At 43.1% G+C, this 15,995-nt stretch overlaps 1 protein-coding gene across 2 annotated transcripts in view; it reads right to left on the reverse strand.

Annotated features, from left to right (window-relative positions):
• Positions 1–15,995, reverse strand: part of LOC136833484 (DNA ligase 1-like) — a 440,466-nt gene that overhangs the window by 7,237 nt on the left and 417,234 nt on the right. Inside the window, exon 3 of one of the 2 annotated variants that reach the window (XR_010851484.1) lies at positions 7,172–8,689. Coding sequence is in view for 1 of the 2 variants with exons in the window: in XM_067095699.1 (XP_066951800.1) it covers positions 7,325–8,689 (1,365 nt within the window). In the remaining variant the exon portion in view is untranslated. Of the gene's footprint in view, positions 1–6,752; positions 8,690–15,995 lie in introns of those variants that run through there. The other variant, XM_067095699.1, reaches the window with a different exon arrangement.

Here is a 15,995-nt window from a genome sequence, read left to right on the forward strand (position 1 = left end):
CTTATTCAGACAGATCCATTCTCCTGCAATCTGAACAATTGAGTGTTTCAGATTCCTGCAATTGAGTCTTTTCAGACAACCTGAGTCTTTTCAGACCTACCATATAACCATTATTTCAAGATGGCTAATACCAGAGCCCAACAAAACGAGGATTTCAAATTCTACATGTCTGCTGGGAAGGACATGGGGCTATCAGGGCAAGATCTGAGAGAATGGGTTCAAGAGCAAGTGGACAATGCCAAGGCGGAGAGAGAGAGAGAGAGAGAGAACGTGAGGAGAGGAAGAGAGAAAGAATTGCCCAAGAGCAGGAGAAGGAGAAAGAACGTGAAGAGAGAGAGAGAGAAACAATTGCCCAAGAGCAATGAGAGGAGAAGGAACATGAAGAGAGAGAGAGAGAGAAAGAATTGCCCAAGAGGCAGAGAGAGAGAGAATGTGAGGAGAGAGAGAGAGAAAGAATTGCCCAAGAGGCGGAGAGAGAGAGAGAACGCGCCCATGAGCTCTAGATGCTAGAATGACAGCACGCCACCCCCCCCCCGCCCCCTGCAGCGGGGAATGAGTGCCCTCAGCCAAGCTCACTCGTTCACGCCAAAATGGACAGAGTCCGAACCCGAAGTATGGCTTGAAAGGGCCAAACGAGTCCTGGAGTGCTGCGATCTCTCCCCCACGGAACTCTCCCTTGTTCTCACTAAATTCCTGGGTGGAAAGGCCCTCGTTGCCTACCACGCCCTGTCAGCAGAAGATAGGGGAAACTGGGAAGCCGTACGCCAAGCAGTTATTACGGCGTCGAGATTACCCCCGAGCGGTGGAGGAGACGTTGGAGAGAGCAGCCCAGAGAAGCAGGCCAGACTTGGTCCAATTGGGCGTACCATTCGGAGCGGGCATTAACAAAATGGCTCGATTCGGAAGGAGCCACTAAGCACCACCGAGGTACTCGAGCGGTTTAAGTTCGAGCATTTCCTGCGCCACGCCCCTCCTGCTCTCGCCACTCATATAGTGGAAAAAGCCCCAGCAACACTCACCGAGTGTTGCGAATAGCAGACATGTGGGAAACTCACCACCCTCAAGAAGGATCCATGGGGCGGAAGATAAATCCCCCGTCCCTCCTCAGAGGATTAAATTCCCACAAAAATGGGAACTCGGGCAAGCCCCTAACTTGCCATTATTGCAAGAAAACGGGCATTCCTCCGAACAGTGCCGAGCAAGAAACCGGCCTCTCTCTCCCAGAAAACCGACAATAACTCGCCTGCGCCCTCCAGAGGGCAGCGGAAAGACTTCAGCCAGACCTTTTGCACAGCGTGCAAGGTTTATGGCCATTCTCCCGCATGGGCGAAATGCCCAAGCAATAATAAATCAAATACTCCCACCATCGCCTTGGCCGTCACAGATCCCACGTCATTAGGCCCTCCCGCCAAAGGGCCTGTATACATGACCCCTCCACGAGGTAGCCACCCCGCGCGCCGAGTCACTGCATTCGAGGACTCGGGCGCGCAAATCTCCGTCATCCGAAGGGACAGAGTTCCCTACGGAGCTATCGTCAATAGACGAAAACTCGTCACGATCGAGGGAATAAATCAATTTAAAATGATACTCCCTACGGTCCAATTGAGAGTCACAAGACCTCACCAATCCAAAATTTGCAATCTTGCAGTAGCAAGCCATCTCCCCGGAGGCTATGACGTCATCCTGGGACAGGACTTTCAGTCCCCACAGAAATCACGACAATCTAGGGGTCCACATTCCCCGAATTATTCCTCGGGCGCGAGTAATCCTCCCCCTCTTCTCCCTTAGTCAAGACTGGCGCCCCCTGGGTACCAGGAGGACGTGCAGTCCCTACCAGTGCCACCTGAGTACGAGGTACAGTGGCCCCCTCGATCGGTTCCCGATCCAATTCCAGTGCCCGGCCCTGCCTCAGTGCCAGTGCCAGGGCCCCAATCAGATCTCCCTTCCGGAGATGCCAAATTCCTGCCGGTGCCACTTGCATGCCCCAAGCAGTGCCAAGCTTCGTCCGTCCTGACCGACGAGCCCAAGAAACCTCTGATAGTGCCTGACTCTGCCCTAGTGCCAGCGCCAGAGCACTACCCCGATCTCCATTCACGGGATCCAACTCAGGACCCTCTCTCTTACCCCGGCCTGGCACCGCTACCAGTGTCGGTAAGAGAAACGGTTCCTCTCGACCACCGCGGAAGCTCACCTGCAGGTGCGGCCTTGCAACCCGTGCCTGAGCTGGTCATCGTTACCTGCGAGCCGCTCACGCCGCCCCCGACCGCCTCCTCTCTGCCTCAGTCCGTCGTCGACGCAATTGCAAGTCAGGATTCTGCCATATCTCACTTGGCCGATGAACTACAAGAGCTGCGACGGATCATGGTAGAACCAGCGCGGAAAACTCCTGCGTCAGCTGTCGCAGCAGCAGGCCCAGGTGGCACTCCGTGCCGCCCTCCGGTCTCGGGCCCTCCGCTTCCCCGGCCGAGGACGACTGTCCCCTTAAGAAAGGTTCAGGGTGAAATTACCACGGGTGTGGGAATTTCCAGGTAATTTACAAAGAGCTCTAAAGCTCCCCGGGCACCTGTGCCACCATTTCATTTTTCGAAGGTCTTGGCACCTCTAATCCAGAAGGGGATGTCAGACCCTCCACTATCTTCTTCTGTTCCTCAGGAACTTCTATCTCTTATCATCCTCTATTAATCTTTCCTTAAATTATCACCACAAGAGGCAATTAAATACGGGATACCATTCCCCCCACACAATGTATAAATCATTGAGAATAACAGAGTGAGAAGTGGCACGCCCTTGCGCCCATACCTTGGCACCGGGCGTGCGTGTCAGCTCTTCCTGAAGGAGTCGCGCCCTTCGGGTGCACTTTTCTCGCCCTGGGACTGAAGTGATAGTCCGGGCCGTAATTTATAGGCAAAGGACGGTAAATTCCGCCTAACACAATAAAACCCTCACTCTTTTTCCCTTAGCTCTTCTGCCAATATCATTTGCTCTCTTTTAGTTATTTATTTATCTTTCTTTTAAAGAATGGTGAGTCATAGACTCTTGCCCTTGTGATTTAAATGCCCCTTTCGTAAGCTCCGAGAGACATGTTCCGCCTTTCATATGCGGTCACGTTTCCATTCGTAACATCTTGTTAATTTTCCTTTTGTTATTATTATTCCTTTTTCCCCCTCCCTTCCTTCTAAGAACTCTGTTTGTCCTAGACCCCACATCTTTTGTCTGCCCACCCCGTCATAACATTGAGTACTCGAGTGGGCAGTGGACGCATAAAATTAGCGTAGTTTAAGGTTAGCGAATTAAAACTAGCGAATACTCTCGCCCATATACGACGGTCAAAGTCCCTGTGTGCAGGCCGGCCATCAGCTCGCGTTGAACTATATAGCTAAGCAAAGCACATTAAAACGAAGATAAATTACCAATGCGAATATGTATAGTCATTACAATATCGCGTAAAGGGGATGTCATCTACAAAAATAAACACTGTTTTCATTTTTACAGCCTCTTCAAGGCAGACTGTACTAACCGCATGCATTTTATCTAAAATTAAGTAACCATGTATTTTAATTCTTGAACAATAACCTTTCTTTTCATTTGTTTGCCATAGCCTCATATACTTGGTCTTATAATCCTAATTAATTCACATTGTTTGAGTCACTTTATAAAGTTATCACTGGGTAACCAAATCTAAAGTAATTACTCTTTTGCAAGTGTTTAAATCACCTTGCGTCCTGTTAAAGAAATTTGTCCCAATGTGTTATTAAAAGTAATGTCACAGTTCATAAATCCCTTAGTAGTAAAGTTCATTGCAAGGCAGAATGTAGAGTAACGTAAAGCATTTGCCGCTCATTCTTGCATATCGATGTACACACCCGAAGAAGGTGTGTACATCATCTTGTATGGGGAGGTATTATGATTAGCAAGAACTCGCTAGCAAATTGCCTCCCCCCTTTTGTTGTTGTTGTTTGTTCTGTTGTTTTCATTTACTGCAAGCTGCTCGATCGATAGACACATCTGTCTATCGAGACTTCGCACGGTCAGAATACAAGGGTTTAAAATGGATTAAGGCCACTCCCTTTAAGCAGATCTTTCTTCGAGGCAAAAGTGATTTCCGCCTGGTCGTTTTCTTACAGGCAAAACTTCCCCTGCGGGCATCAGCTGAATATGACTCAACTCCCCCATGTGTTGGACGTGCCCCCTGCCCATAGGAGGAGATAAAAGCAGAAACCCACGAGGCTTCCCTCTCACACGTGCGCTGGATTGGATGGAGTAAGGACCAAGCCACCTGCCCCTGGCAGTGCCCTTAGCTAACCACGTGGCCCTTTTCAAAGTATACTTTCTCCTCGTGCCCTTCGACCGTGAGCCACGTGTTCGCTCCACTGTTGACCTGCCGGATGCCCACATGCCATTGCCCGGCCCTTCGTGAAATTCCCACGCATTGCCCTTTACGTGAAGCCCCGCATCCTAACACGTGGAAGAAACTCGCCCTCGGAAATCGCAAGTCATCCACGGACCCCTTTTCACGCTGGAACCTGTCTTACGGTAATGTGCCCTGGAAGACCTCCATTCAGTCACGCTTTTGTCTCGTAATATTTACTTAAATTGTGAGCCAGTAATCACCGAATCTCTTGTCAAATATCCGTGCTCTTCGAGTGTCGGCAGTGCTAAGCTATCATTAATTCATCGAAGCCCTTTGGCACCCTAAGTGCAGCTTCGAATTCATTAATCTTTTGTTTATTTTCATTACTGGCGTATAATGTGCATATCTCTCATTTCAGAGGGACCCTATATCGTGGAAGCTTCTTGGACTGTGTCTGGAATTCCCCCGTTTCATTCATCCCATAGGAATCACCTCCAGGATCAATAATCTACTAGCATTCCTCTTTCCCGTACTAACGTTATTTATGTAAATACACTCCTGCAAGTTTGCCCCGTGTTTTACGTAATATCTTCCTCAGTAACAAGAGCCTTAAGCTCATATGAAATTCCCCTTTGTTTTCCTCTTTTTTACGTTTTCCTGGACCCACGAAGTCAGAATCACAAGGCTAAATTACCTTAAATTGTTGCTACCTGTCTCACAGAGAATATTTCAAACTAAATCGCCAGGAAAAACGTAAATATATATATATATATATATATATATATATATATATATATATATATATATATATATATATATATATATATATATATATATATATATATATATATATATATATATATATATAATATAAATATATATATATATATATATATATATATATATATATATATATATATATATATATATATATATATAAAATATATATATATATATATATATATATATATATGTATATATATATATATATATATATATATATATATATATATATATATATATATATATGTATATATACTATGTGTGTGTGTGTGTGTATGTATGTATGTATTATCTGAATTCGAAAATATGGAACGTGATGAATTATAAAGACAAAATCCACGAAGGAAATTCATCATGTTGCTGCAAGGCCTTTCGACTTATAGTCCTTTACCTAGCAGTCTGCAATATATATGGACTATAATATAATATATTGCAGCATATTCTTTTCTCTTATGTGGATTTTGTCTTTATTTATATATTCATCATGTTCCATATTTTATGATTCAGTTGTACATACATATGTATATATATATATATATATATATATATATATATATATATATATATATATATATATATATATATATATATATATATATATATATATATATAGAAATAATCAACACACAATCACGTGTGGAACAGAAATAAATTTCTGACTCACATCAGGGTCGAACCCAGGTCTTTCAATTGAAAGGCAAGGGCACTGCCCACTAGGCCATACAAGTCATAAAAGAAGTTAGAACCTCAAGGGCAACTGCCCAAAGGAACTACCAGGCAAGCTAACTGCTTGCATACCAATGTTTTTCCCCAACTTCCCAACTCAGCAAAGACCCAATTGACAGCATTTCATTCAAATTATCCCTTCTGAGTGAAGGGAAGTTGGGGAAAACACGCTGGTATGCAAGCAGTTAGCTTGCCCAGATAGTTCCTTGTGGGCAGTTGCCCTTAGGTTCCAACTTCTTTCATGACTTGTATGACCTAGTGGGCAGCGCCCTTGCCTTCCAATTGAAAGACCTGGTTTCGATCCTGATGTGAGTCAGAAATTTATTACACACACACACACACACACACACACACACACACACACATATATATATATATATATATATATATATATATATATATATATATATATATATATATATATATATATATATATATATATATATATATATATATAATAATACAAAAAATATGGCTAGTAGAGACAGAAACAAAGAGTTTTTATACATCCTGCTCATGATAATTGATGATGAAACCTGTATGTATGTATCTACCGCAGTGATTCTTAAACTTTAATAGCCAGAAGCTTTCAAGGGGGCGCAAGCAGAGTTGCCAGATGGTGCCTATTATTTTTTTAATTTGTGATGTTAATTACAAAATTGCCAAAAACGTTATCACTGCTTCCATATATTTTCTAATTATTATCTCAAAACATGCCAGAAATTCAAAATATAAGTAAATTTTAATTTAAAATCTTGTTTATGAATTGTCTTTTATTGTTATGATAAGTATAATAGCATACAAATAGACAACATATTGTTTATAGATTATAGTTGGCAAAAATTTCAGGGGTAGGGGGGCGTGGGGTCTATACATAATGCAGAGGGAGGGCGCAAGGAAAAAAGTTTAAGAACCACTGATCTACCGTATATATACTGTATATGTGTGTGCGTGTGTAGACGTCAGCATTTTCGCTATTGAAACGTTATCCTGTTGGAGCAATTTGTGATTTACGGGTTCCTTTTATTATAAAAAGTTCTCAGTAATTTCTAAATAATTTAGTAAGAATGTATTCACGAATATAATTGTAAGCAGCGCAAATATAAAGCATGAATTCATACAGAATGTTCATACTCTTCCCCATGCTCTTGCGCTCAAAACATGGAAGAGAATTAAATAACAAAATGTACTTTATCAATTTATGGAGAGCGTGTAATTTACAGAGATAAGCTAAGACAATAAAAACATAAATATCGTCTGAATTAGCTCAGGGTATGTCTTCTAAATGAATTCTGATAAGCCGTATCTCACCTGATAAGAGACGTGTCGTAATGGCTTTCGCCAATTGTCCTAATTGGTTGCTGGGAGGTTTGACGTGTTCGGCAACGCCTTTGTTCTCTTCCCCTCTTCCAGCTTCGTTTCTTCTCTGATTTTCGCTCTTTGTGATGTCCGACGCGTCTTTACCTATTGTCTTTGGCCCCCTATTCGCGATCTGTGGAGTCTTTTTTCCTTTAGTGTTCCTCTTTCCTTCTTCCTCTTTGAAATTTCTGTGCTCGGTGCTTCATGGTCTTTCGCGCTTTGGTGCTTTCTGCCCTTTGACTTTTTCTTGTATATTTTCCTTTTCTTTGCTCTGTTCGACTTTCTTTTAGCCACTTTCTCCTTCTTTGCTTTCTTTGATTTTCGTTTATCCATTCCCTTTTTCTTTGCTTTATCTGGATTTTCCTTCTCTTTATTTGACTCTCTCTTATCCGGATTTTCGTTCCTGTCGATTTTACTAGATTTTCCTTTGTGTGTTTTGCTTATTTTCTCACCTTTCCTTTTCCTCTGTTTTGATTCATCTCGACCGTATTCTTTCTTTTTCTTCCTCTTCTTATTCCTTTCCATAAGGTTTAATGTTTTCTTAGATTTCTTACTTTTCTCTTTTCTACTTCCCTTTCTACTCACTGTGTTCTCATTTGTGTTTGTCTTTTCTTTACTAATTTTCATTTGTTTACGCTTATATTTGTTACTTTTACCCTTCCTTCTCTTTACTAGTTTCTTTCTCTCAGCTTTTTTCTCATTCTTGATGATTTTTTCAGTACTTTCTTCGGGAAAACTTTTCTCCTTTTCCCATTCCGACGCCTTTCCCTTTTTCTCGTGTGTGCTCATCTTTTTCTTTTCACTTGCTTCTTTCCTTTCTGCCTTTATTCTCTGTCCATTTCTTCTGTGTGCGGTTCCATTTTCCTTTTGATGGAACAAGTTTTTTCCATTCTCATTTAGTCCTGGCTTTTCTTTTCCGCTTACGTTATTTACATCTAGGCTCCTTCCTTTGACGTTTTCCTTGTTTACGTTTCCCTCTGCCTCATTTGTGTTGCGCTCACTCAGTTTCTCTTGGTGTTGATCTCTGTCTCTTACAACTCTTAGCGTTCTTTTGGATCTCAGAGTGTTTGTATTTTGTCGCTCATTCAGACCATTCAAATATAGGCTTTCTTCATCTGTGTCCGACTTATGCCTTTCAATGTGCCGCCCATTTGCCAAAAAAAAACTTAACAATGGACTGCGTTTTTGAAATGGTCTCTCATCGGGAGCGTTTTTCGTCCTACTGTGACCTACAAAATTGCTGCGTTGAGATCTGTTGTTTTCTGCACACCTGTTGATCTTTACTTTTGGAATGATTCTTCGTTCGCGTTTCCCTTCCAACTTGGCAGGTGGTTTCACTGACACTTGTGTTGTGACGTGCGTTTGTGCCTCTTCGCCCGCAGTGCGGAATAGATTTTCTGTCGATTGTAAATAAAGATTCTGGCGAAAAGTATTTTGTAAATGTCTCCGGCCTCCTCCGCAAATCGTAAGCTGAAAAACGAAAGATACGATTAAAACAAAAGAAATTGCTTGGTTGAAGCTCTTATGTAACTGAAAAGAATTACAGGATGTGGATATCATTACGTACCACCAGGAAAGACAAAGACTTATTTGGGAAATGAAATAAAAGTTATTTTGTTTGGTTTTGATTAACCTGAGGAAGAATGATGTATATATATAATATATATTGCAATGACTGGGGCCGCTTTTCTCGCAACCTCGCCCGTTTTTACATTTGCAAAGTAATTGAGAAAGAAATAAAAATTAATGTCACTCATTAATTATTAGAACTGTGGGTTCCACTCGCCCCTTCAAAAAACTCTCTTTCATTCCCCAAAATGGTTAAGCCTAACCCTCTCTTTCTGTTCAAAGTGACTGCTTTTAGGCCTAATTCCAGCTGACCATTGGATCTTCTCTGCGTCAGCAAGGCAAGAGGGGAACCAAAAAGAGAAAGTTGGGCACCATTCCCCCCACACTCTTAACCTTTTACGTGGGTTCCTGCTGCCATGCAGTCGACCTTATAGAAAAACGTGACAAAGATTGACCTTTGCGCCATCTGGAAGAGAAGCGGTGCGTAATCCTCGAAGGTTATAAACAGACGCTGCAAGAGAAATCGTGAGAGACAACACTCAGAACACGACCCAAGGACAGACGTCCTTGCCTTGCCTGTCCTTCTGAACCACGTGTTTTAACCCTGGGACTCAAACCAGTATACTTTGTAGTGGCATTATAATTCCTTCCTCCATCGCCAGCGCCCTATTGTGCCGGAGTAAGGTCCTTTTAGCCAGTCACGATTCCTGTTGTTTCTCTGTCTCATTTATTTTTCCATTTGCAATCACCTTCAGTAATTTGTGTTGGATCATTCAGTGTTAACGTAACTATGCATTAGTGTTGAACTGAGTTATCTGGCACCGTCTATACATTCCTCAGTTTCCCTTTGAGAGTCTTACTATTATTGCAAGTAACCGTCTTGCATATATTTGCAGACAGGCCTCGACTGTGGAATCTCTCAGCGAATCCATGTGCAGTTCCCTTTTCCACTGCGATGTTCCCTGTTACGAAGATATCATCAGCATAGAATATTCATTCTGTGTAGGATTCATTATTTTAGCAGGCCCTTGTTATTACCTGGCCAGTAATTCGTCATTCTTCTGATCTGTGTTGTTATGTAAATATAATTAGTTAAGAGAACCCTTGAGCTTATGTAATTCCCTCACATGAAGAAGGCCTTAAGCCATAGATTTCCTTTGTTTTGTCTACGAATTGTCCTAATATTGAGTCAGATGTGTAATAAATAAAAGAACTCCCCTGCATTATCCGTTGCTGAGCAGAGTCAAGTAAGTATCCCCCGGACATTCGTAGCAACTGTCGTACCTTGCCAACGATTCGATTGCCTTACAATTATCAGCAGAATAGCAACTGCTAGCTGGTCTGCATAATTTTAGAGATGATCTTGATGCCATACCCCCTCCATTTTAACCACGTGAGAAGAGCCAGTTCCACAGCATAAGTACGTGTCGAAATATTTTGTTTAGGTTTATGGTAGGCACGAAAAGTGATTGCAATCAGCGTTGGGTAATTGATAAACCACTTGCATGCCAAATTAGTTCATGAGAAAAGAGAGCGTATTAACAATTCAACGAGATTTTTGTGCTATCGCATGTTAGCTGCATGTTTCACGAATAGGAAGCTAGGGAACAACTCAGTCAAAGAGTTAGTGAAAGGAATAAAACCCCTATTCCTTCGTCCACATGATAAGGACAATTTGAAAGTCCTGAATTCACAGATAGGCACACCGTAGGTGACCACCAAGGCTTTAATTCCAGCTATTTTTGCATCACTGGATTTATCCTCTCTCTCTCTCTCTCTCTCTCTCTCTCTCTCTCTCTCTCTCTCTCTCTCTCTCTCTCTCTCACTTGATTGATAGGAAAAGCTAGGAAGTATTTAGGAATCTAAATATCCACTCTCAAGATGAGAGAATAGTAAATTCCGACTCGGAATCGTCAATTCCAGGCTACATGGATCCATCCCTAACCGTCCGCCATCTTTGATTTGTGAGTTCCATTAGAAATTCCATTGTTATAAAACCACATGCACAGCACGCATATATAAATCCCTTTCTTGCGCTCACTAATTTTATCCATATGTCCGAGCACCTCCCCACATTTTTTAAAGTAATAAACCTTTAATTCTTTAACTGAGAAGGATATTCCTCGGCGAGCCCAGAGTATTCTTGTAAATTTATTCATTAATGAAAATACAAGCGCGAATTCCCTCGTTCATTCATTACTGCAGGAGGCCCGAGCAGGGGCAGGCCCAGGTAACGAAAACAGATTGCCAGACACGTAGTCAAGAAGAACCCCCCCTCACCACCTGCCTCACTCACCCATTGACAGCCAATGTCACAGGAGTAAACATTGGAGTACTCTTATACATGTGCGAGCTAAAGGTTGTTTTGATAACGGAGACTAACCATTTCTTTCCTCCCCCATGGCAGACTGCACTGCCTTCGTGCATGTTATAAGATTAAGCAAATTTTTTTCTCACCCTCGTGCACTGGAGATCTTAATATTCGATATGATCGATGTACTGTTTTCATTAAGCCACATTTAAAATTATTTAACAGAGCAAGGAAAATTTCCTTTACACACCATAAGTGTATAACTCAGTAGGGCTTTTCTTTTATTAGTTCTGCAGCGTCTCTCCGCAAAATAAAATATACATAAGGGCTTACATTAGCTTGGGCTAAGTTTTTTGTTCATTAAGAACCACTAAGTCTATTCAGACATATCAACAGACACCCTGAAGTTTGTATTACTCAGACATATTAATTTATGTTCATTCTGAACAATTGAGCTTTCAGACATCCTGAAATTTGTCTTATTCAGACATATTAATTTTTAACAGTCTTATTCAGACACCTTTGTCTTATTCAGACATACTAATTTTCATTCATTCTGAACACTTGAGTGCTTCAGATTTGTCTTATCCAGATATATCAATTTACGTTCATTCTGAACAATTGAGTCTCTTCAGACACCTGAAATTAAGTCTTGTCAGACAACTAAGTCTCTTCAGACACTTGAAATTTAAGTCTTTTCAGATACCCTGAATCTGTTCATCTCGAACACTATTGAGTCTCATCAGACATATTGAACCTGTTCCCTTGAACAGCCCTGAGTCTTTTCAGACAACTTGAGTCTATTCAGACACCTGAGTCCTTCAGGACACCCTGAGCCCTTTGGAACACCCTGAATCCTTTGGGACACCTTGAGTCCTTCGGGACACCTGAGTCCTTCGGGACACCCTGAGTCCTTTGAGACACCCTGAGTCCTTCGGGACACCCTGAGTCCTTTGGGACACCCTGAGTCTTTCGAGACACCCTGAGTCCTTTGGGACACCCTGAGTCTTTCGAGACACCCTGAGTCCTTTGGGATACCCTGAGTCTTTCAGACATATTGACTTTCTAACGGGTCACACCCATATAAGCATTATTTCAAGATGTCTATGACATCCAGAGCCCAGCAAAATGAGGACTTCAAATTCTACATGTCCGCTGGAAAGGACATGGGGCTATCAGGACAAGCCCTGAGGGAATAGGTCCAAGAGAGGGTAGACAGTGCCAAGGCAGAAAGAGAGGCAGAAAGGCAGGAGAAGGAGAAAAAAAGAATAGCCCAGGACAAACGAGAAGAGGCAGAATGGCAGGAGAAGGAGAAAAAAAGACTAGCCAGGAGAAACGAGAAGAGGAAGAGAGACAGGAGAGGGAAAAGGAAAGAATACCCCAGGAGAAACGAGAAGAGGCAGAAAGACAGAAGAGGGAAAAGGAAAGAGCTCATCAGCTTGCAATGGCAGCTCACGACATGCGCAACACATCAACACCCTCTCCTCACCCAACCCTCAGCAGTGTAGGCACCCTCATAAGAAAGTGGGATGAAGTCGAGCCTGAAGCCTGGCTTGACCATATTGAAAAGGTCCTGACGACCTATCAGCCCTCTAATGAAGAAATTTCTCTGATCCTGGGACAGCACCTTGAAGGAAAGGGTGCCATTGCATTCAATGCTATAGCCCCCTGAGGATCAAGGAAATCTTGACCTTGTCCGCCAAGCCATTATAAAGCCTTTTGAAATCACTCCCGACCGTTGTAGGAAAAGGTGGAAAAATATGCCAAAGGAATCAGGACAAACCTGGTCTGAGTAGATCTTCAAAAAGACCCAGGCCCTAAAACGATGGCTAGGGTCTCTGAAAGCCACTAGTGTGGAGGAGGTACTCAAACTTTTCCTCCTCTAGGACTTCTTGTTTTATGCCCCGCCAGCTCTCGCCACTCATTTGTGCGATAAGGAGCCTAAGACAGTGATCGAGTGTTGCCGTTGGACTGACATATGGGATACGCATCATCCCCATCTTAGCTCCCATGGCCAAAAATTATATCCCTCCCCGCCTGCCTCAACCAACTCTCAGCAACCTTGCAAGAATGGGCACCACCACAAGAAACCTGTATGTGGGTACTGTAAGAGAACAGGATATTCCACTGAGCAGTGCTGCTTGAAGGCTGAGAATCAGCCAGAAAACCCCTCTACGTCCTCAAATGGGACAACGCCCCGAGCCACACCTGGGTCATGGATGAAGGGTAAAGGACCTGCTCCCCCATATGGGACAGGCACAGGTAAAGATTATACCCAGACTTATTGCCCGGCTTGCAAGGTCTATGGACACTCTGCCCAATGGACAAAATGCCCTAATTATAATAAATCAAGCATGCCCGCCCTTACCTTGGCAGTCACCAATCCAACCTCTTTAGGTCCTCCAGCCCAGGGTCCTATATATGTGGCACTTCCCCGAGGCAGGTGCCCCACCAGCCAGATCAAAGCATTTGACGATTCTGGCGCACAAATGTCCCTCATAAGGGAAGACAAAGTTCCCTGAAGAGCTACCATTAACAGACGGAAATTCGTCACGACTGAGGGTATCAGTCACTTTAAAATGATGCTTCCTACTGTCACGTTCAGGGTTACGAGACCTCATTGATCTGGAATCTGCAACCTCACAGTCGCCAGGTCCATTCCTGGAGGTTATGACATGCGACAGGACTTCCAGTCCCCACCTAATTTAGAGCAAACCAGGGGTCCAAATTCCCAAAAACATTTATTGGGCACGAGTAAAACTCAAATGTCTGATTTCGTTCCACTGCCTGTGCCACCTGAGTGCAAGGTGCAGTGGCCCCCTCCACCAAGATCGATTCCAGATCCCATTCCACTGCCCGGTCCTGCCCCGGTGCCAGTGCCAGGGCCCCAAGTAGATCCCCCTAGAGAAGATCCTACTCTTGATTCACAATCTCTGCCAGTGTCACTTGGGTGCACTGAGCAGTGCCAAGCTCCATCCATCCCAAATGATGAGCAAATTCCAAATAAACTATTATTACCTGGCCCCACCTTAGTGCCAGTGCCAGAGCACACCCCTGACCTCCACTCTAGAGATCCCAGTCCGGGTCCCCTCTCTTCTCCAACCTGGCTCCGCTACCGATGCTGGTAAGGGAGACAGAGCCTCCTGACAAGAGCAGAAGCTCACCCAAAGGTGCAGCCTCGCAACCCATGCCTGAGCTGGTCATTCTTACCTACAAGCCTCTCGTCCCCCCACAACTGCCTCCTCTCTGTCTCAGTCTGCCACAGACACAACAGTGAGTAAGGATTCTGCCATGTCTCAAATGGCCGATGAACTCAAGGAACTGCGACGGATTGTGGAAGAGCTTGTAAAGAAGGTCCCTGCATCAACTGTCAAAGAAGCCGACACAGGCGGCACTCAATTACGTTCCCAGGGCTCGGTTCCACTGATTCCCCAACCAAGACAAACCATCACAGTAAGAGAAGTCCGTGGAGAAAATACCATGGGCGTGGATAATTCCAGGTAGCTTGAAAAGAGCCCCCCGAGCTCTGCTGGCACCCATGCCAAACTGGTACAGTGCCATCCCTTTATCCTACGAAGACTTTGGCACCCCTATCCAGAAGAGGATGTCAGGGTCCTTCACTATTCTATTTTCCTTATAACTCTATTCTTAGCCTTCCTTTAATATTTCCCTTCCTTACTTTTGATTATTACTCATATTTGTTTTATGCCTTACCAAGGCCCCATTTTACTTAATCCCCTCTGCTGTGCAGAGTGCCATTGACAGATATGCCAACTGTATAAGTCCTACGACTTACCTTTCATGCCTACCGCAGCATGATGCATTTAAAATACGATATGCCATCGCCATTAGTTATTATTATATGAGTGCCAACTTGGCACAGTGCCATTATTGTACAGTAGATGCTGGCAAATGATCCTGCCGGAGGGGTCATGCCCTCTGGCTACCTTGGCGGCCTTCTTGGGCTAAGAAATTATCCTAGCTGTCTTCCATAGGCTAAGGAATGTAATCTTGGCATATGTAATCTTCATCTTCATTTTACAATCATTGATTACTCTGAATCTATCATTTATTCTCTTTGTGAATCTCTGTAACAAATCTCGAGTCTCAGACTCGCGAACTTGTGTTTATAGTGCCCGAATGCACTGAGCCATTGCTCAAGTATTATGGAAACACCTAACCAAGACCACGCTTACCTTGTTGTAATACCTCTTCAAGGCAGACTAACTGCATGTGTGAAAAGTTCGTAATTGATTATTATTAAGAGTGCATGAAGTATCTCTAGAATTAACCTAGTATTAATTCATTGTTTTAACTATACCATTTCATTGTGAAAATATTCTGAGTAACATTGCCTTAATGTAAAAGGATCTTAATGATAAAAATATGTCATTTCTAGGAGCAACTATTTATTCTGCGTTAACATAAATGTCTCAGTTTTCTTTACATCTTGAAATTAATTACTACGCAGAAGTTTAATTTAAATTATAAGGTAACAAAGGGAAATGAGAGAGAAGTAAAGTAAAGTATTTAAGTGAGTTTGCTTGCTGGTAATCATTCTCACCCAATCTAGGGTGTGAATGTTAACCTAGTTGGGGAGGTGCAACGACTGGGGCCGCTTTTCTCGCAACTCACCCGTTTTTACATTTGCAAAGTAATTGATAAAGAAATAACAATTAATGTCACTCATTAATTACTAGAACTGTAAGTTCCACTCGCCCCTTCGAAAAAACTCTCTCTTTCATTCCCCAAAATGGTTAAGCCTAACCCTCTCTTTCTGTTCAAAGTGACTGCTTTAAGGCCTAATTCCAGCTGACTGTTAGACCTTCTCTGCATCAGCAAGGCAAGGGAGGAACCAAAAAGAGAAAGTTGGCCACCATCCCCCCATCACTCTGA

Source organism: Macrobrachium rosenbergii, chromosome 51 (genome assembly GCF_040412425.1).
Source record: "Macrobrachium rosenbergii isolate ZJJX-2024 chromosome 51, ASM4041242v1, whole genome shotgun sequence".
In the NCBI taxonomy this organism is placed as follows: domain Eukaryota; kingdom Metazoa; phylum Arthropoda; class Malacostraca; order Decapoda; family Palaemonidae; genus Macrobrachium; species Macrobrachium rosenbergii.